Source organism: Choloepus didactylus, chromosome X, assembly GCF_015220235.1.
Source record: "Choloepus didactylus isolate mChoDid1 chromosome X, mChoDid1.pri, whole genome shotgun sequence".
Lineage (NCBI taxonomy): Eukaryota > Metazoa > Chordata > Mammalia > Pilosa > Megalonychidae > Choloepus > Choloepus didactylus.
Genome location: NC_051334.1, coordinates 191,402,363 through 191,425,500, shown reverse-complemented (window position 1 = coordinate 191,425,500; position 23,138 = coordinate 191,402,363). Strand labels below are relative to the sequence as shown.

General features: G+C 39.5%; 1 protein-coding gene across 7 annotated transcripts in view; it reads left to right on the top strand.

Annotated features, from left to right (window-relative positions):
• The window catches only part of MTM1 (myotubularin 1), a 141,141-nt gene that overhangs the window by 96,161 nt on the left and 21,842 nt on the right, over positions 1 to 23,138 (top strand). For all 7 annotated transcript variants that reach the window (XM_037821233.1, XM_037821227.1, XM_037821230.1 and 4 more), the window contains one exon: positions 409 to 522. In XM_037821233.1, the coding sequence (XP_037677161.1) occupies positions 409 to 522 (114 nt within the window). The remainder of the gene's footprint in view (positions 1 to 408; positions 523 to 23,138) is intronic.

The following is a 23,138-nucleotide window of genomic DNA, read 5'->3' as shown; positions in this document are numbered from 1 at the left end:
TCTATTCTCACTGCCATTTATATGTCTGGAATTTTCCATAATAAACCTTTAAACATTAAATACTTTACAGCATTATATCTGTCAATGGAGGAACAACAGCAGTGACAAGATCGAGTCGTTTCTCACACACTTTAAATACTGAGACGATCCTTTCTGCTCAGGAGGACACAGAAAGTGGGCCCATTTTTCTTGCCTTTTGTCTCTGGTTCCCTTTCTGGCCACTTGGTTAAACTTCTGGTCCCGTGCAATGCATCAACAAATGAGCAAGAGGGTGTGTGCAGACTGCAGCCTCTGCTGGCTTTGCAGGAACTCTGCACCGGGGCAGCCTATAGCCACTTGTACAGTGCAGCTGTATGAATGACCGATCTCAAGTTGTCATGCTTTGACTGCTTGCTTGTTTTTGTCTAGTTCCCTACAGCTTTTGAATTCAATGAACAATTTTTGATAATGATTTTGGATCACCTGTATACTTGCCGGTTTGGTACGTTCTTATACAACTGCGAATCTGTTCGAGAAAGACAGGTAAGCAGAAATGCTCACTCATCTCTTTGGCAAAGGTTCTCCAAAATGTGTATAGCCTGACATGATATAAAAGGGGAATACGAAAGCTTGGTTTGTGGTAGATGAAAAGTTTCTCATTTAAAAAATTTTTTATTTTATTAGAGAAGTTGTAGGTTTACAGAAAAATCATGCAGAAAATGCAGAGCTCCCATATACACCCCCCAAACACACCGTTTTCTCTATTATTAACAATTTGCATTACTATGGTACCTTTGTTATAACTGATGGAACAGTATTGTTATAATGATACTATTTAATTGTAGTCCATAGTTTAATTTAGGGTTCACTATTTGTGTTGTATAGTCCAATGATTTAAAAAATTTTTATTCTAGTAATATAAATACAATCTAAAATTTCCCCCTTTTACCCACATTCATACATAATTTAGTGCTGTGAATTACATGGAAAATGTTGTACTAACATCTCTACCATCCATTACCAAAACTTTCCATCACTAAAACAGAAACTCTGTACCAATTAAGCATTAACTCCCCACTCCCTACCCAACCTATCCCTGGTAACCTGTATTCTAGTTTCAGAATCTATGAATGTGATTATTCTCATTATTTCATATCAGTGGGATCATATAATATTTGTCCTATTGTGTATGGTTTATGTCACACAACATGATGTCTTCAAGATTCATCCACGTTGTTGCACGTGTCAGAACATCATGCCTTTTTACGGCTGAATAGTATTTGAACATACGTACATACCACGTTTTGTTTATCCATTCATCAGTTGATGGACACTTGGGTTGCTTCCATCTTTTGGCACTGTGAGCATCGTTGTGCAATTATCTGTGTCCTTACTTTCAATTCTTTTGGGTATACCTAGAATATGGTAATTTTATACTTAACTTTCTGAGGTACCGCCAACTATTTTCCACAGCTGCTGGGGCTGCACCATTTTACATTCCCACCAGCAAAGAATGAGTGTTCCTATTGTTCTATATCCTCTCCAACACTTGTTATCTGCCCCCCCTTTTTTTAATAGTAGCCATTCTAGCGGGTGGAAATGATATCTCGTGATGGTTTTGATTTGCATTTCCCTAATAGCTGATGATGTTGGGCATCCTTTCATGTGCCTATTGACCATTTATGTATTTTTTGGAGAAATATCTGTTCAACTCTTTTGCCCATTTTGACTGTCTTTTTGTTGTTTAATTGTAGGATTTCTTTATCTATTCTGGATATTAAACCCTTATTGGACATGTTGTTTCCAAATATTTTCTCCCATTCTGTAGGTTGTCTTTTATTTTCATGATGGAGTGCTTTGCACAAAAGTTTTAAATTTTGATGAAATCCCATTTATCTGTTTTTTCCTTTTTCTTCTTGTCCTTTTGGTGTTTAAGAAACCAGTTCCTAACACAAGGTCCTGAAGATGCTTCCCTATGTTTTCTTCTAAGAGTTTTATGGTTTGTATTTTTGTATTTAGGTCTTTCATCCTCTTTCACCTAACTCTTTTGCATATAGATATCCACTTTTCCCAGTACCATTTGTTGAAGAAACTGTTCTTTCCCTATTGAGTGGACTTTGCACCCTTCTAAAAAATCAGTTGGCCATAGACGTGAGGGTTGATTTCTGAATTCTCAGTTTGATTCCATTGGTCTACAGTGTCTCTTCTTGTGTCGGTACCACGCTGTTTTGATAACTGTGGCTTTGTAATAAGTTTTAGAATTGGGACGTTTAAGTCCTCCACCTTCGTTCTTCTTTTTAAAGATGGTTTTGGCTATTCAGAGTCCCTTACACTTCCATATTAAATATGATAATTCACTTCTCCATTTCTACAAAGAAGGCTGTTGGAATTCTGATTGGGATTGCGTTGACTCTGTAAGTGGCTTTGGGTCAAATTGACATTTTAACAACATTTAGCCTTCCAGTCCATGAACACAGAATGTCCTTCCATTTATTTAGGCCTTCTTTGATTTCTTTTAGCAATATTTTGTAGTTTTCCATTTGTAAGTCCTTTACATCCTTGGTTAAATTTATTCCTAGATATTTGATTCTTTTGGTTTCTATTGTAAATGGAACTTTTTCTTGATTTCCTATTTAGATTGTTCATTACTGGTTTATAGAAACACTGCTGATTTTTGCATGTTGACCTTGTACTCCACCACTTTGCTGAATTCGTTTATTAGCTCTAGTAGCTTTGTTGTAGATTTTTCTTAGTTTTCTATATATAGGATCATGTTGTCTGCAAATGGGAAAAGTTTTACTTCTTCCTTTCCAATTTGGATGCCTTTTATGTCTTTATCTTGCCTAACTGCTCTGGCTAGAACTTCCAGAACAGTGTTGAATAACAGTGGTGACGGCGGGCATCCTTGTCTCATTCCTGATCTTAGGGGGAAGGCTTTCAGTCTTTCACATTGAGTATGGTGTTAGCTGTGGGTTTTTCATAAATGCCCTTTACCATGTTGAGGAAGTTTCCTTCTATTCCTAGTTTCCCAATTGTTTTAATCGAGAAGGGGTGGTGGGTTTTGTCAAATGCCTTTTCTGAATCAATTTAGATGATCATGTGGGTTTTTTCTTTGTTATATTGAAGTGATGTGTTATGTTAATGAATTTTCTTATGTTCAATCACTCTTGCATACCTGAGATAAATCCCATTCGATTGTGACAGTTTGAATGTATTATGTCCCCCAAACGCCATTATCTTTGATGTAATCTTGTATGGGCAGATGTTATCAGGGTTGATCAGATTGTAATTCTTTGAGTGCTTCTATGGAATGCGCCCCACCCAGCTGTGGGTGATGACTCTGATTGGATAATTTCCATGGAGGTGTTGCTTCACCCATCCAGGGTGGGTTTAAGTTGATCAGTGGAGCCATATAAATGAGCTGACATAACAGAAGGAACTCAGTGCAGCTGTGAGTGACGTTTTGAAGAGGAGCAAGCTTGCTAGAGAGGAATGTCCTGGGAGAAAGCCATTTTGAAACCAGAACTTTGGAGCAGATGCCAGCTATGTGCCTTCCCAGCTAACAGAGGTTTTCCGGACGCCATTGGCCATCCTCCAGCGAAGGTACCCGATTACTGATGTGTTACCTTGGACACTTTATGGCCTTAAGACTGTAACTGTGTAGCCAAATAAACCCCCTTTTTATAAAAGCCAATCCATCTCTGGTGTTTCGCATTCCGCAGCATTAGCAAACTAGAATAACGTGTAATTATTTTAATGGCTGTTCAATTCAGTTTGCTGATATTTTCATGAGGATGTTTGTATCGATATTAAAAAGGGATATTGGTCTCTAAATTTCTTTTCTTGTGGTATCTTTATCTCGCTTTGTTTTTAGGGTGATATTGCCCTCATAGAATGAGTTAGGAGGTGTTCCCTCCTCTTCAGTTTTTTGGACGAGTTTGAGCAGTATTGGTGTTCATTCTTCTCGTAATGTTAGGTAAAATTCACCAGTCAAGCCATCTGGGCCTGGGCTTTTCTTTGTTGGAAGGTTTTTGATTACTGATGTATTCTTTTTGCTTGTTACTGGTCTGCTGAAATGTATTTCTTCTTGAGTCAGTGTAGGTAATTTGTGTGTATCTAGGAATTTGTCCATTTCATCTAGATTATCTAATTTGTTGATATACAGTAGTTTTAGTATCCTGTTAAAATCCTTTTTATTTTTGGGGAGTCAGTAGTAATATCCCCCCTTTCATTTCTGGTTTTCGTTATTTGCATCCTCTCTTTTTTTCTGTGTCAGTTTAGCTAGAGGTTTGTTGATTTCATCAGTCTTTTCAAAGAACCAACTTTTGGTTTCATTTATTCTATTGATTTTTTTTTTTTTACTTTCTATTTCCTTTATCACCACACTTTTCTTTTGTTATTTTCTTCCTTCTGTTCAATTTGGCGTTAGTTTGCTCTTCTTTTTCTAGATCCTCCAGTTGTGAGATTAGGTCTCTGATTTGAGATCTTTCTTCTTTTTTAATGTAAGTAATTTAGGGCTGTTACTTTCTCTCTCAGCCCCATGTTTGCTATGTTCCATAAGTGTTGGTATGTTGTGCTTTTGTTTTCATTTGCCTCAAGATATTTCCTAATATACCTTGTGATTTCTTCTACCCACTGACTGTTTAAAGAGTATGTTATTTAATTTCCACATATTAATGAATTTTCCAGTTCTCCCTCTTTTACTGAATTCTGATTTCATTTCAGTGTGGCCAGAGAAGATACTTTGTATGATTTCAATATTTTTGAATTTGAGACTTCTCTTGTGACATACCATATGGTCTGTCTTGGACAATGATCCTTGTACACTAGAGAAGAATGTGTGTTCAGCTGTTGTTGGGTAACATGTTCTGTGTATGTCTGTTAGGTCAAGTTGTCTTATAGTATTTTTCAAGTCTTCTATTTCCTTATTGATCTTCTGTCTATATGTTCTATCTGTTATTGAAAGTGGTGTACTGAAGTCTCCTACTATTAATGTAAAACCTTCAGATTTCTCCCTTCAAATCTGGCAATTATTTATTTATTTTGGGGCTCTGCTTTTAGGTGCTGTGCTGGTTTGAATCTATTAGCCATGTTCTTTTAATCCGGTGTTGTGGATGCAGACTTATTGTGGGTGGGATCTTTTGATGAGGTTGTTTCCATAGAGATGTGACCCACCCAACTGTGGGTGAGACCTTTTGATTAGGTTGTTTCCATGGAGGTGTGACTCTGCCCATTCAAGGTGGGTCTTGATTAGTTTACTGGAGTCCTTAAGAGAGCTCAGGGGCCAATACAGTCCCAGATGCTTGGAGATGCAGTCAGAAATACACTGGGAGATGCTAAGCCAAGGACTCACAAAAATAGCCAGAACCTGGAGAGAGCCAAGGGAAGCCAAGAGGTGAAATCCAGAGTTTACCCTGGAGAAGCTAAGAGAGGACCCACAGATGCTTGGAGAGAAAGCCACTGGAATCAGAAGCTAAAAGCCATGCAACTCGGGAGCAAAGAGCCAACAGACGCCAGCCACGTGCCTTCCCAGCTGACAGAGGTGTTCCGGATGCCATCAGCCTTTCTTCATTGAAGGTATCCTCTTGTTGATGCCTTAATTTGGACACTTTTATGGCCTTATAACTAAATTTGTAACCAAATAAATCCTCCTTATAAAAGCCAATCCATTTCTGGTATTTTGCCTAAGAGCAGCTTTGGCAAACCAGAAGAGGTGTATATTCATTTATAATTGTCATGTGTTCTTGTTGAAGTATATAGTGACCTTCCTTGTCCCTCTATTTTTGACTTAACTCCATTTTATCTGATATTATAGCTATGCCAGCTCTCTTTTTGTTTAACATTTGCATGGTATATATTTTTTTCCATACTTGCACTTTCAACTTACTTGTGTCTTTAAAGTTCAGGTGAGTCTCTTGTAAACAGTGTATAGTTGGGTCATGCTTTTATATCCATTCTGCCAATCTCTGTCTTTTGACCAGACGGTTTAATCCATTTATACTGAAAACAACTACTGATAATGCAGGACTTGCTTCTGCCATTTTGCTATTTGGTCTTTTTGAATCTTATACCATTTTAGTCCCTCAATTCTTTCATTAATACCTACTTCCATATTTATTTAATTTTTTGTAATGTACCATTTTGAGTCCCTTCTCATTTCTTTCTTTATATATATCTTTTCTTTGTGGTTACCATGGGGCTTAAATTTAATGTTCTAAATCTATAACAGTCATGTCTTATTTGACACCTACTTAACTTCAACAGCATATACAAACCATGTCCCTACACTCCTCTGTCCTCCTTCCTTTTTGTTGTGTTGTTACAAATTATATCTTTCTACATGGTATGTCTAAAACCATAGATTTATCATTACTTTTTTTTATTAGAGAAGTTGTGGGTTTACAGAACAATCATGCATAATGTCATTACTTTTTTTATGCAAGAACCTATCTATATTTGTAGTGTTGATCTGTGGGATATATGCCTTTAAACAACCCCTTTCAATCCTATTCACCTTCAATACAGCTCTGATACTTATAATCCCATTAACAAACAATCATCACCCCTATCCATTCCTATACCTTTGAATTCACCATCATTAACATATCTCAACATATTAGATTATCATTCTCCCTCCACTAGCTTCTGTCTATCACTTGGTCCCCAATATTCTACAGTATAAGACATTTATTTTACATTGTTCAGGGAGTTCATAGAAGCAGTAACATACAATATCTCTCCTTTTCTGTCTGACTTATTTCACTCAGCATTATATCTTCAAGGTTCATCCATGTTGCCATGTTTCCTATGCCACATTTCGTTTATCCACTCATCTGTTGAAGGACATTTGGGTTGTTTCTAACTCTTGGCAATTGTGAATATTGCTGCTATGAACATTGGTGTGCAGATAGCTGTTTGTGTCACTGCTTTCAAATCTTTTGGGTATATACCGAGAAATGGAATTGCTGGTTCGTAGGGTAATTCAATATCTAATTTTCTAAGAAACTGCCAAACTGTCTTCCACAGTTGCTGTACCATTGTACATTACCACCAGCAATGAATAAGAGTTCCAACTTCTCCACATCCCCTCCAGCATTTATTGTTTCCTGTTTGTTTAAATGGCAGCCATTCTAATTGGTTTGAGATGATATCTCATTGTGGTCTTAATTTGCATCTCCCTAATAGCTAGTGAAGATGAACGTTTTTTTCATGTGTTTTTTAGCCATCTGTATTTCCTCTTCAGAGAAATGTCTTTTCATATCTTTTGCCCATTTTATAATTGGGCTGTTTGTACTATTGTCATTGAGTTGTAGAATTTCTTAAATATGCAGGATATCAGTCTCTCACCAGATACATGGTTTCCAAATATTTTCTCCAGTTGCATTGGCTGCCTCTTCACATTTTGGACAAATTCCTTTGAGGTACAGAAGCTTTTGATTTTGAGGAGTTCCCATTCATCTGTTTTTTCTTTCATTGCTTGTGCTTTGGGTATAAGGTCTAAAAAGCAATCTCTTAATACTAGGTCTTGAAGATGTTTCCCTAAATTATCTTCTCTTCTGTTGAGTTTTTAATCCACTTTGAGTTAATTTTTGTGTAGAGTGTGAGGTAGGGGTCCTCTTTCATTCTTTTGGATATGGAGATCCTGTTCTCCCAGCCCTATTTGTTGAAGAGACTATTCTGTCCCAGTTAAGTGGATTTGGGGGCCTTATCAAAAATCTGTTGACCATAGATCTGGGATTCTATTTCTGAACTCTCACTTCAATTCCATTGGTCAATATGTCTATCTTTGTGCCAGTACCATGCTGTTTTGACTACTGTGGCTTTATAATAGGCTTTAAAGTCAGGAAGTGTAAGTCCTCCCACTTTGTTCTTCTTTTTTAGAATGTTTTTGACAATTTGAGGCTCCTTTCCCTTCCAAATGAATTTGATAACTAGCTTTTCCAAGTCTGCAAAGTAGTTTGTTGGAATTTTGATTGGAATTGTGTTGAGTCTGTAGATCAGTTTGGGTAGAATTCAAGGGATGTTGAATTTTGTCAAATGCTTTTTTAGCATCTATCAAGATGAACATTTGATTTATCCCTTTGGATTTGTTAATATGTTGAACTACCCTTGCATGCCAGGAATGAACCCTTCTTGGTTGTGGTGTATAATTCTTTTAATGTGCCTTTGGATTCAATGTGCAAGTATTTTGTTTAGGATTTCTGCATCTATATTCATTAGGGAAATTGGCCTATAGTTTTTCTTCTTTGTAATATCTTTATCTGGTTTTGGTATCAGAGTGATATTAGCTTCAGAAAATGAGTTCGGTAATGTTCCTTTTTCTTCAGTTTTTTGAAAACTTTTGAGCAGGAATATGGTGTCAATTCTTTTTGGAAAGTTTGGTAAAATTCCCCTGTGAAGCCATCTGGCCCTGGGCTTTTATTTGTAGGTAGATTTTTTTAAATTGAATTCAGTTTTATTGAGATATATTCACATACCATACAATCATCCATGGTGTACAGTCAACTTCACAGTACCATCATATAGTTGTGCCTTCATCACCCCAATCTATTTTTGAACATTTTCCTTACACCAGAAAGAATAAGGACAAGAATAAAAAATAAAAGTAAAAAAGAACACCCAAATCATCCCCCCCACCCTATTTTTCATTTGGTTTTTGTCCCCAATTTTCTACTCATCCATCCTTATACTGGATAAAGGGACTGCGATCTACAAGGTTTTCACAATCACACTGTCACCCCTTGTAATCTACATTGTTATACAATTGTCTTCAAGAGTCAACGCTACTGGCTTGGAGTTTGGTAGTTTCAGGTGTTTACTTCTAGGTATTCCAATACATTGAAACCTAAAAAGTGTTATCTATATAGTGCATAAGAATGTCCACCAGAGTGACCTCTCGACTCCATTTGAAATCTCTCAGCCACTGAAGCTTTGTTTCGTTTCATTTTGCCTCCCCCTTTTGGTCAAGAAGATGTTCTCAATCCCACGATGCTGGGTCCAGATTCATCCCTGGGAGTCATATCTTGCCTAGCCAGGGAGATTTACACCCTTGGGAGTCAGGTCCCACATAGGGGGGAGGGCAGTGAGTTCACCTGCCAAGTTGGCTTAGAGAGAGAGGCCACATCTTAGCAAAAAGAGGCACTCAGGGGGAGACTCTTGGGCTCAAGTATAAGCAGGTTTAGTCTCTCCTTTGCAGTAACAAGTTTCATAAGGGCAAGCCCCAAGATAGAGGGCTTGGCATACCAAACTGTCTGTCCTCAGTGTTTGTGAGACCATCAGCAACGATCCAGGTGAGGAAGTCCAACACTTCTGCATTTTCCCCCAGCTCCTCGAGGGGCCCCTGCATATATATTTTTATTCTCTGCCCAAATTACTTTGGGATGTGTCGCTATTTCACACTAACCTGTACAAACCTATCAGATCTCACTTCCTATTCAAAGTTCCATGTAGTTATGATGTTTGAACAAACTGTACAAGTTAAATTGTTTAGAGAATATAGATCCTGTACCAAATAAACATCTCTTCCCTTGGTCTCACATAGAAGTTGAAGTTCTAAAATACGCTGAGTATCGATCTTTACCTGATTTGCCCTAGTCCTAACCATATCTGCTTCATTCATATCTCTAATTGAAGTTTGGGCTCTTTTTTAGCTTTTTTAAACAGTTGCTGTATGTGCTAACATTGACATTCATAGCTGCCGAGTTCTTGCTCTGAGTTTCAGGTGTCACACAGCTATCCAAAGTTCCAGTGAAATCGATCAGGTTATACAAAGGGATCAGCATCTCAGAATCTGGAGATAGCCATTACAATTCAGGAATAGATGTGACCGTTGTAAGAGCTTACAATCCAGAGACCATTACAGTAATCATTCCCCTGATAAGCTGTGCTCTAAGATTCAATTCTGAGTTTACACATTGTAGTTAGTGCATATGGTGAGGCATTATAGTGTTTGCCTTTGTTTCTGGTGTACTTCACTCACAATGCTGTCTACAGGATCCATTCACCTCCTTACGTGTCTCACAGCTTCACTCCTCATATTTACTCTATATCCCATTGTATGCATACACCACTTCACCATTCTGTTCCTCAGTTGATGTACCCTTAGGCCACCTCCACCTGTTGCAAATCATGAATACTGCCTCCACGAACACCAGTGTGCAAATGTCCATTCATGTCTCTGCTCTCAGATCTTCCAAGTATATACCCCATGATGAGGTTGCAGGGCCTTATGGCCCCCACATACTTAGCTTCTTGTGGAACCACCACACTGACCTCCAGAAAGGCTACACCATTCTGCCTCCTCATCAACAGTAAATAGGTACATGCCTCTCTCCACGTTTTCTCCAGCACTTTTATCCCTATTTATATTTTTTCCTACAATTTTATAGAGATATAGTCACATACCATGCAATTATGCAGAGTTCAGTTCAATAAGTTCAATTCAGTAAGTTGAACTGAACACCAAAGGGTAAAGAACAAAGCCAAACAACAAGAAAACCCTAGGTAAAAGAGTGAAAACTAACTCCAGAATAAACTAATCAAGAAAATCAGATGCCTAGACAGTTTAAATTAACGAGCCATACTAGGAAATATGAAAATATGAATCAGCCAAAGGAACAAACTAACACTTCATCTGAGATACAGGAATTGAAACAAATAATAATCAAACAGATCTTCTAAATCAATTAAAAAATCAAATCAGTGAGCTGAGGGTAAATATGACAAAAGAGATTAAGGATATAAAGAAGACACTGGATGATCATAAGGAAGAATTCACAAACTTGAAAAAACAAATGTAGGTAGATTTTTAATGACTGATTAGATCTCTTTGCTTGTGATTGGTTTGTTGAGGTCTTCTGTTTCTTCTTGGGTCAGTCTAGGTTGATCGTGTGTTTCCAGGAAATTGTCCATTTCCTCTAAATTGTCTAGCTTGTTGGCATACAATTGTTCATAGTATCCTCTTATGACTTTTTTTTATTTCTTCGGGATCCATAGTAATTATCCCTTTGTCATTTCTGATTCTGTTTATTTGGGTCTTCTCTCTTTTTTACTTTGTTAGTCTAGCTAAGGGTCTGTCAATTTTGTTGATCTTCTCCAAGAACCAACTTTTGGTTTTATTTATTCTCTCTATTGTTTTTTTTGATCTCCAGCTTATTTATTTCTGCTTTAATCTGTGTTATTTCTTTTTTTCTGCTTACTTTACAGTTCATTTGCTGATCATTCTCTAGCCTCTTCCGTTGTTCAGTTAGGTCTTTGGTTTTAGTTCTTTCTTGCCTTTTGGTATGTGCATTTAGAGCTACAAATTTCCCTCTCAGCACTGCCTTTGCTGCATCCCATAGATTTTTTTAAAATTCAATTTTATTGACATATGACAAACCATGCAATCATCCACACTGTACAATTAATTGTTCACAGTACCATTATACTGTTATGCATTCATCACTACAATCAATTTTTGAACATTTTCATTAGCATGCAAAAAAAAGAATAAGAATTCAAGTAAAAAAGAACACCTAAAACATCCCATACTGTGCCAGTTTGAATGTATTGTGTCCCCCAAATGCCATTATCTTTGTAGTCTTGTGTGGGGCAGAAGTTTTGGTGTTGGTTAGATTTGCTTGGAGTGTGCCCCACCCAGCTGTCGGAGATAATTTTGATGAGATGTTCCCATGGAGGCGTGGTCCCACCCATTCGGGGTGGGCCTTGATCGGTGGAGCTATATAAATGAGCTGACTCAAAGAGGAAAGGGAGTGCAGCTGGGAGTGATGTTTTGAAGAGGAGCAAGCTTGCTAGAGAGGAACGTCCTGGGAGAAAGCCATTTTGAGGCCGGAGCTTTGGAGCAGATGCCAGCTGCTTTCCTAGCTAACAGAGGTTTTCCGGAGGCCATTGGCCATCCTCCGGTGAGGGTACCCGATTGCTGAGGGTACCTTGGATGCTTTGTGGCCTTAAGACTGTAATTGTGTAGTGAAATAAATCCCCATTTTATAAAAGCCTATCCATCTCTGGTGTTTTGCATTCTCCAGCATTAGCAAACTAGGACAGATTTTGGTACCAGAGAAGTGGGGTGCTTTTGCTGCTGAGTCTGCAAATACCAAACATGTTGGAACGGCTTTTTAAGTGGATAAGGGGAAGATTCTGGAAGAGTTGTGAGGAGCTTGATAGAAAAGGCCAAAACTGCTTTAAAGAGACTGTTTGTGGAAATATGGACTCTAAAGATACTTCTGATGAGGACTTGAACAGAAATGATGAATGTGTTGTAAACTGGAAGAAAGGCGATCCTTGTTTTAAAGTGGCAGAGAATTTGGCAAAATTGAGTCCTGGTGTCAGATGGAAGGAAGAATCTGGAAGCAACAACTTGGAATACTTAGTTGAGGAGATCTCCAGACTACGTGTGGAGGACGTATCCTGGCTTCTCCTTGCAGCTTATAGTAAAATGCGAGCAGAGAGAGATAAACTTAGAACTGAACTCTTGGGTTCAAAGAAACCAGAAGTTGATGGCTTGGAAAATTACAGGCTTCCAGGGAGTGGAATCCCAGAAGCTACAGCCCAACGTGAGGATGTAACCAAACATGGAACCCAGCCGCCATTTCAGTACAAGCCAAGATTGGAAAAGGAGTTAAGCAGAAAGGATTTGTGGAAAGTCCTATTGTCTGATGGCTTTGACCCTTGTGTGCTTCATGCAAAGCCAACAGAATTTTTGCGAGATCTTTATAGACAGAGCCATTGCTGGTCTGGACTGGAGGAGACAGACAAGGAAAAAATTAAAGGAAAAATCTCTTCAAAGACAGAGCCATGGAGGTTGAGGTCTGGAGTCAAGAGGTTTAGGGCTGGGAGAGCGGAGCAGCCCACATGCATGGAAAGGGTGAGTTTGCCCTGGAGGTCAAGGGCGGGCTTTCCGCCTCGATGCTCTGGAAGAGTTTTGCCACCTCAGGTCCCAAAGAGGGTGGAGCACATTCCCAGGGAATTGGGGAGAGCCTGGCTGCCACCACACTGTTCTGAAGGGGTTGAGCGTGTGACCCGGAGATGGAAGGGAATCCGGGAGCTGCCCCGATGTTTGAGGAGGGTGGGGCCGAGAAGGTGGTCTCCCCAATGTGTGGAAATGTTGGAGCACTCACCTAAGTGTTTGGAGAGGAACGGGCTGCCGAAAAGGCCCTTAGGAAGGGTTAGGCTCCCACTCTCTCAAGCCCCAAGGATGCAACGTTGTTTTGTTAATGACTCTCAGACTTTGAAATCTAATGGAGTTTGTCCTGCAGGTTTTAGGAACTGTTTTGCTCCTGTTAACCCTGTTTTCCTTACTGTTTCTCCTTATGGCAATGGAAATGTTCATCCTATGAATGTCTCTCTTTTGTATATTGGAAGCACATAACTTGTTCTAGGTTCACAGATCCACAGCTAGAGGGGAATTATGCCTTAGAACTGACCAAGCCTAAACTGATTTTGATGGGATTTTGTACTTAACTTTTGTTACTGAAATGATTTAAGTTTTTGTGATATTGTGATGAAATGAATGTATTTTGTATTTGGAAAGATAATGTCATTTTGGGTTCCAGGGGGTGGAATGTGCCAGTTTGAATGTATTGTGTCCCCCAAATGCCATTATCTTTGTGGTCTTGTGTGGGGCAGAAGTTTTGGTGTTGGTTAGATTTGCTTGGAGTGTGCCCCACCCAGCTGTCGGAGATAATTTTGATGAGATGTTCCCATGGAGGCGTGGTCCCACCCATTCGGGGTGGGCCTTGATCGGTGGAGCTATATAAATGAGCTGACTCAAAGAGGAAAGGGAGTGCAGCTGGGAGTGATGTTTTGAAGAGGAGCAAGCTTGCTAGAGAGGAACGTCCTGGGAGAAAGCCATTTTGAGGCCGGAGCTTTGGAGCAGATGCCAGCTGCTTTCCTAGCTAACAGAGGTTTTCCGGAGGCCATTGGCCATCCTCCGGTGAGGGTACCCGATTGCTGATGTGTTACCTTGGATGCTTTGTGGCCTTAAGACTGTAATTGTGTAGTGAAATAAATCCCCATTTTATAAAAGCCTATCCATCTCTGGTGTTTTGCATTCTCCAGCATTAGCAAACTAGGACACATACCCCCATCCCTCCCAATTATACATTTACTTTTTGTCCTTATTTTTCTACTCATCTGTCCATACACTGGATAAAGGGAGTGTGAGCCACAAGGTTTTTACAATCACACAGCCACAGTGTGTAAGCTACATAGTTATACAATCATCTTCAAGAATCAAGGATACTGGGTTGCAGTTCAACAGTTTCAGGTATTTCCTTCTAGCTATTCTAATACACTAAAAACTAAAAAGGGATATCTATATGATGCATAAGAATAACGTGCAGAATGACCTCTATTCCATTTGAAGTCTCTCAGCCACTGAAACTTTGTTTCCTTTCTCTACCTCCTTTTGGTCCAGGAAAGCTTTCTCAATCCCATGATGCCAGGTCCAGTGTCATCCCCATGAGTCATGTCACATGTTGCCAGGGAGATTTACACCCCTGGGAGTCATGTCACATGTAGGGAAGTAAGTTTACCTGCAGGGTTGGCTTAGAGAGAGGGGCCACATCTGAGCAACAAAAGAGGTTCTCTGGGGGTGACAGGCATAATTTTAAGTAGTCTTAGCCTCTCCTTTGCAGTAACAAGCTTCATAAGTGCAAGCCCCAAGAGTGAGGGCTCAGCCTACTAAACATGTAGCCCCCAATGCTTGCGAGAATTTCAGGAATTCCCCAGATGGGGAAGTTTAATATTTCCACATTTTTTCCCAGACCCTCATGAGGGTTTTGCAAATACATTTTTATTCTCTGCCCAAATTACTCTGGGATGTATCAAGGCTTCACACTAACCTGTACAAACCAACCATATTCCACTCCCCATTCACAGTTCTTTGTAATTATGGTGTTTGAATAAACTGACCATAAAAGTTAAATTATATAGCATGCTACAGAAAATATAGATTTTGTACCAAATAAACATCTCTTCCTTTGGTCTCACACAGAAGTTGACACTGTCAATATCATCCTTTACCCTTTACTAATTTTCCTTAGTCTTAACCATTTCGTTCATATCTCTAATTGAAGTCTGATCTTTTTCAGCTTCTTTAACATTTGCTGTATGCGGTAATGCTGACATTCATAGCTGCAGGACTCTGGCTCTGAGTCTCAGGTGTCACTCAGATACCCAAAGTTTCAGGGACTGACCAGGTTACACACAAACGGCTCATCATCTCAGGATTAAGAAATAACCATTGCTACTCATGAATGGATGTGACTGCTGTAAGAGGTTACAATCTAGGAACCTTTACGATAAGCCTTCCCCTGATAACCTACACTCTCAAATTCCATTCTCAAGAGTTTATAGATTATAGTTTGTCCATATTAGTGAGACATTATAATGTTTGTCTTTTCATTCTGGTTTATTTCATTCAAAATACTGTCGTCAATGTCCTTTCACCTAGTTGCATACCTCACAACTTCATTCTGTCTTGTTGCAGCTCAGTATTCCATTGTAAGTATACACCACAATTCACCATTCCATTTATCAGTGGATATACCCTTAGGCCACCTCAATCCACTGCGAATCGTGAATGATGCCACCATAAACCTCACTGTGCAAATGTCCATTTGTGTCCCTCTTTTCAGTTCTTCCAAGTATATACCCAATAATGGGGTTTCAGAACCATTTGGCAACCCCATGCTTAGCTTCCTGTGGAAACGCCACACTGCCCACACTGCACCATTCTATTTCCCCACCGACGATGATTAACTACATCCCTCTCTCCACACTTTCTCCAGCACTTGTATCCCTTGTTTATTTTTTGATGGTTTTATTCACATACCATACATTCCCTCCTAAGTAAACATCAGTGGTTCCCAGTATAATCACATAATTATGCATTCACCACCACAATCTATATGAAGACATTTCCATCTCTTCTCCAAAGAAAGAGGAAAAGGAGAAAAAAAATGAAGAATGAAAATACAAAAGATAGAAGAAAAATAAAAATCAAATACACTGAAAAGGTCAGACAACATCACCACCAAGAATCCCATATCATTCCCTTATATCCCCCTCTTATAGACATTTAGCTTTGGCATATTGCCCTTGTTACAGTTAATGGAAACTTATTACAATGTTACTGGTAACTATAGACTCTCATTTGCATTGATTGTATTTTTTCCCTTATACAAATCCCATTTTCAACACCTTGCAAAGTCGACATTCGTTTTTCTCCCTCATGTGAAAACATTCTTATATTTGTACATTTAATCACAATCATTGACCACTCTAGGTTTCACTAAGTTATACAGTCCCAGTCTTTATCTTCTATCTTTCCTTCAGGTGTCCTACATGCCCTGAACCTTCCTCTTTCAACCGTACTCACAGTCATCTTTGTTCAGTGTACTTACAGGATAGTGCTACCATCACCCAGTATTGTGCTATCTATTTCTGGATCTAAACAATCAATCCTGTTGAACATTCTGCACTCCTTCAGCATCAAATGCCCAATCTTTGCCCTCTTTGTATCTCTGGGTATCCTCATTTCTACACTCTTCTCCAAACCTCTCTCCTGTCTTTTCCTATCTGTCTGTAGCACTCCCTTTAGAATTTCTTGTAGAGAGGGTCTCCTGTTCACGAACTCTCTCAGTGTCTGTTTATCTGTAAATATTTTAAACTCCCCCTCATTTTTGAAGGACAATTTTACCAGATATAGGATTCTTGGTTGGCAGTTTTTCTCTTTCAGTATCTTGAATATATCATACCACTGCCTTCTCACCTCCATGGTTTCTACTGAGAAATCCACAGTCTTATTGAGAATCCCTTGTATATGATAGATTGCTTTTCACTGACTGCTTTCAGAATTATCTCTTTGTCTTTGACATTTGACAATCTGATTAGTAATTGTATTGGAGTAGGTCTATTTGGATCATTTCTGTTTGGGGTACGCTGTATTTCTTGGACCTGTAATTTTATGTCTTTCATAAGAGTTGAGAAATTTCCATTGATTATTTCTTCTCTTATTCTTTCTGCTGCATTTCCCTTCTCTTCTCCTTCTGTAACACCTATAACACATATATCTATGCACTTCATGTTGTCATTCAGTTCCCAGAGACCCTGCTCATATTTTTCCATTCTTTCCACTATCTGTTCTTTCTTGTGTAGGATTTCAGATGTTCCGTCCTCTCATTCAGTAATCCTTTCTTCTGCCTCTCTAAGTCTGCTGTTATATGTCTCCACTGTGTTTTTCATCTCTTCTATTGTGCCTTTCATTCCCATAAGTTCTGCCTTTTGTTTTCGCAAGCTTATGAATCTTCCTCATGTTCCTCCAGTGTCTTCTCTATATCCTTCATCTCCTTTGTCACATTTTCTTTCAATTCATCGATTTGACTTAGAAGGTTTGGTTGAACATCTTTAATTAGTTGTGTCAACTCTTGAATCTCCTTTGAAATGTTAGTTTGTTCCTTTGACTGGGCCATATCTTAAAGTTTCCTGGTGTGGCTCATGATTTTTTGCTGTCTAGGCATCTGATTCTCTTGATTGGTTTATTATAGAGGTTGTTTTCTCTCTTTTGCCTTGGATTTTCTTGTTTGTTTTATTTGATCTCTGTATTTCTTTGTTTGCCTTGCTGGCCAGATGTCATATTTGCTCTGTCCCACAGTCTTCCCCCAAAATCAGGCGCCGACTGTGGCCTGCCACAGGGATGGGAGATAGACATTGGGCACCCCAGTAAGTTCACTGTGTGTGGTATTATAGATCTGCTGGCTTCCAGTGGTGCTCTGTTTTCTGCTGGCCAGCAAGACCTGGGTTTGTTTTAAAGCCCTGCTTTCACAGTTGGGTTGTCTGTATTTCTCAGCCAAAACAGGGCCGGGTTTCCTTATAGGGCATGTAGACCAGCTCTTGTCATCCTAAGAAAGGGTCTGGGGCATCTTTTTAAAAGTGTTTCTATTCCCTTGCACTTTCTGGACTGTCCAGCAGAAGGCACTGTTCGGTATCTTAATCATTCTCAGAGGCTGCTTTGCCTCCAAGCACAGGGTGCATCTACACAGGTGAGCTGAAACTGTGGGATTCCTATGCCTCACTTCGCCAACCACAGTCTGGCTCAAAGTGGTGCTACACCTGTGGCAGAGGACTCCCTCAGCTGACCCAGTACTCCAGCTGTCTCCGAGGCAAGGAAACTGCCAGCTGCTGCTTCCCTCTAGGGTGGGGGAAGAGGTTTCAGACCCAGGGCTGGAAATGCAGTCTCTGTCCACTTTTTCTCAGTCTCTTTGTCCCTCACTGACCTGGGCCTTGAAATGTCCTCCTCTGTCCCCTGGGTCTTCAAACAGTGGGTGTATGTCTCACTGCTATGATTTTAAAATCTGTGTCCCTGGTGGGAGGGTTTCCATCTGCTGATTCTGTGCCTCTGAGACCAAGTGACAGGGAGGGGAGAGCACCGGCTTATCTGGGATGGAAGATTCCTACCTGATATTTCTTTTCTTCAATTCAGCATGTGCAGGGTCCTTCTCCAGTCTATATCCTCCTCCAGAGTTTCAAACAATTCAGAATTGTCCTTTTTTTCATTGAATCTCTGGAGAGGAGTTTTTGGTAGCTATTTAAGTCACCAAGTTGATGAAGTCACTCTAGTTAACTGCATCCCATGGGTTTTGATATGTTGTATTCTTGTTTTCATTCATCTCTAGATATTTACCTATTTCTCTTCCAATTTCTTCTTTGACCCAAAGTTGTTTAGGAGTGTGTTGTTTAACCTCCATATATTTGTGAAAGATCTGGTTCTTTAGTGGTTATTGATTTCTAATTGCATTCCATTATGGTCAGAGAATATGCTTTGAATAATTTAGTCTTTTAAAATTTATTAAGACTTGTTTTGTGCCCAAGCATATGATCTGTGCTTGAGAATGTTCCATGGGCACTAGAGAAGAAAGTATATACCTGGTATGTTGGGATATAATGATCTATATATGTCTGTTAAGTTTTATTCATTTATCATATTGCTGAGGTTCTCAATTCTTTATTGGTCCTCTGTCTAGTTCTATCTATAGAAAAAGGTAGTGTATTGAAGTCTCCCACTATTATTGTAGACGTGTCTATTGCTCTCTTCAGTTTACCCAATGTTTGTCTCATGCATTTTGGAGTCCCTTGATTGGATGCATAAACATTTATGATTGTTATTTCTTCTTGATGAATTGTCCCTTTTTAAATATATAGTGTCCTTCTTTGTCTCTTATGACATTTTTGCATTTAAAGTATATTTTGTCTCATATTAGTATAGCTACCCCAGCTTTCTTTTGTTTGCAGTGTGTGTCGAATATTCTTGTTCATCCTTTCACTTTCAGTCTCTTTGTGTCACAGGGTCTGTATCAATGGGTCATACTTTTTAATCTGTTCTACCAATCTGTATCTTTTAATTGGAGAGTTTAATCCATTCACATTCAAAGTTATTACTGTGAAAGGAGTTCTTGAACAAGCCCTCTTATCCTTTCATTTTTAGTTGTTATATTTATTTTTCCTTCTCTCCCTCTTTTTTTTTTTTTTTTTTTTTGCTTAAAGTTATCCTTACTAATACTCTTCAGTTGTGTGCCCTTCTCCAGACCTCTCTCTCCTTTTTTTTTTCTCAACAGGTAGAGCTCCCTTTAGTATTTCTTGCAGGGCAGGTCTCTTTTTAACAAATTTTCTCAGCATTTGTTTGTCTGTGAATATTTTAAGCTCTCCCTCAATTTTGAAGGAGAGCTTTGCTGGATAAAGAATTCTTGGCTAAAATCAACAAGGAGCCAAAAGAGGCTACAAGAACTAAAAGGAGACATGGTCACCGTCGACTTTCCTGTGAATGCGATGCCTGCGCGGCCTGAGAGAGCCGTCATGATCTCTCCATGACTTCTCACACTTTGTATGCCAGGATTTACTGGAAAAAACTGTGAGAAAGTAATTGACCACTGCAGACTGCTCAGCATCAACTGTCTGAGTGAAGGATGGTGTTTCAATATAATTGGAAGATTCAGAAGCAGCTGGGAATTACCCAAGAACTACATGAAACAGTGTTTTCGGGGTCTCCAGTAACCAGTCACACATTGGACACAAGTTTGGAATTGGAGGAAAAGCTGAGATTGCAGCGAACATTCTAAGTTCCCTGGACCAGGGGTCTGGCGCCCCTCCCCACCCAGACCTCACAGATTGTCTTGCTGCCGGCTCCCTGAAAGGGGGGGAAAAAAACCCAAAAAACAGCAATCTGCTGAGGGCAAGAAGGGAGGCTCAACCCAGCCTCAACTGCAGAATTAATTCACAAATTAATTAACTAACTTTGGGAGCTGGGGTGCTAAAGAAGGGCTGGGCTCTGAGAAAGTGGGGGCACGTGAAAGCGGGCACCCATTCCCAGACTCCAAAAAAGCCATTTTTTTTTCCCTCTACATTTTGTCCCTTCTGGCTTCTCACTGATCCCTTATCTTTTTGCATTTCAGTAGCCCCCAGCAGGGGTGGAACTGAAGCCTTTGGAGAGTAATTATCAGACAATAGCCCAAAGCATATCTTTAAATGCTCTATTCTGACACTGACAAAACTTCCAGGCTGGGGAAAGACTTTTAAAAGAGACTCTTTTTTTTTTTTTTTTCCTTTTTTCTTTTTCTTGATTTCTTTTCTATTTTTTTTTTTTTTTTTAAATCTAAAAGTAATATATGTGGTTATTTTCTATCAGAAAGCCCAGGTTGAGGGACTAGGCTGGGCTTGGGGGAGACAGAGTACCCACAGTGTTTTTGAATTCCGTATTCACTACTGAAGGCCTCCATCCCCGTCTTTAATTGGCAACTCAGGCTGACCAAGGAATCTACCTGGAGAGGCCCCAAAGAGGAGAGGGGAGAAGGGAGTAGTGCCCCTGAGAGACAACTGGAGTTCTGAGGATTGGGAGAGTGGAGGGAGGTCCAGCTCAACTGGCAGTCCTCCTTCTGGGAATTCAGACCCCAGGGGCTGGAATTCAGATTCCGGCTTCAGTCAGCCACGCCCCTGACAGGATCAGAGTCACCAGGAGAACTAAAGGCTCCATACCTCCTTACACTGGTGGGGGAGCTGCGGGCTGGCCAGCGCCACCTGCTGGACAGGAGAGGAAAAGCACCAATTCTAAAGGCCTCATAGGAGGGTCTCATTCTCAGGAAAACCCCATACCCTCCCAATGAGACCTGGGCCTCACTAGACTGGGAAAATCTGACTAGGGTCGACCATATCTGAGGAGACCCACTCACAAAAAGGTTACATAGAGGCAGAGCAAGAAACAGAAAAAACAAGAGGGGAAAAATTCTGATCAACTAAATAGAACCTAAGTTAGAGGTCTAGAATAAGTTGAACTGAATAACAGAGGCCAGAGAACAAAGCCAACCAACAAGAAAACCACTAGGTAAAAGACAGAAAACAAGCTCCAAAATAAACTAATCAAGAAAATCAGATGCCTAGACAACTTAAGATAACAAGCCATACCAGGAAACACGAAAACATGGACCAGCCAAAGGAACAAACTAATAGCTCAGCTGAGACACAGGAGTGGAGGCAACTAATGCTAAATAAATTTGATGAAATGAAGGAAGATATAGCAAAAGAGCTGAAGGATATAAAGAAGACACTGGCTGACCATAAAGAAGAATTCATAAACTTAAAAAAAACAAATGGCAGAACTCATGGGAATGAAGGCCACAATGGAGGAGATGAAAAACACAATGGAGGGACACAACAGTAGATTTGAACAGGCAGAAGAAAGGATCAGTGAACTGGAAGACAGGTCATTCGAATTCATACACACAAAAGAACAGATGGTGAAAAAAATGGAAAAATATGAGCAGGGTCTTAGGGAGCTGAGTGACAACATGAAACGCACAAATATAAGTGTTATGGGTATCCCAGAAGGAGAAGAGAGGGGAAAAGGGGCAGAAAGAGTAATAGAAGACATATTCACTGAAAATTTCCCAACTCTTATAAAAGACAGAAAATTAGAGATTCAAGAAGTACAACGTACCCCAAATAGAATAGATCCCAATAGACCTACTCCAAGACACTTACTGGTCAGATTGTCCAATGTCAAAGACAAAGAGAGGATTCTGAAAGCAGCAAGAGAAAAGCGATCCATCACATACAAGGGAAGGTCAATAAGACTATGTACAGATTTCTCTTCAGAAACCATGGAGGCAAGAAGACAGTGGCATGATATATTTAAGACACTGAAAGAGAAAAACTGCCAACCAAGAATTCTATATCCAGCAAAACTTTCCTTCAAAAATGAGGGAGAGATTAAAACATTTTCAGACAAACAGACACTGAGAGAGTTTGTGAGTAAGAGACCAGCACTACAAGAAATACTAAAGGGAGTGCTACAGGCTGATAGGAAAAGACAGGAGAGAGAGAGTTGGAGAAGAGTGCAGAAATGAAGATTATCAGGAAAGGTAAAAGGAGAGGAAAAAATAAGATATATAAATTCCAAAAAACAAAATGGTAGAAGAAAGTACTGCCCTTACAGTAATAACACTAAATGTAAATGGATTAAACTCCCCAATAAAAAGACACGGACTGGCAGAATGGATTAAAAAACAGGACCCATCTATATGCTGTCTACAAGAAACTCACTTTAGACACAAGGACAAACATAGACTGAAAGTGAAAGGTTGGAAAAAGATATTTCATGCAAACAACAACCAGAAAAAAGCGGGAGTAGCTATATTAATATCAGACAAGTTAGACTTCAAAAGCGAAACAATTAAAAGAGACAAAGAAGGACACTATATATTAATAAAAGGGTCAATTCATCAAGAAAACATAACACTCATAAATATTTATGCACCAAACCAGAATGCCCCAAAATTCATGAGGCAAACACTGCGATCACTGAAAGGAGAAATAGATACCTCTACAATAATAGTTGGAGGCTTCAATACACCACTCTCATCAATGGATAGAACATCTAGACAGAGGATCACTAAGGAAACAGAGATGTTGAATTGTATGATAAATGAACTAGACTTGACAGACATTTATAGAACACTACATCCAACAACAGCAGGATACACCTTTTTCTCAAGTGCTCATGGAACATTCTCTAGGATAGACCACATGTTGGGTCACAAAGCAAGTCTCAACAAATTTAAAAATATTGATATTATACAAAACACTTTCTCAGACCACAATGGAATGAAGTT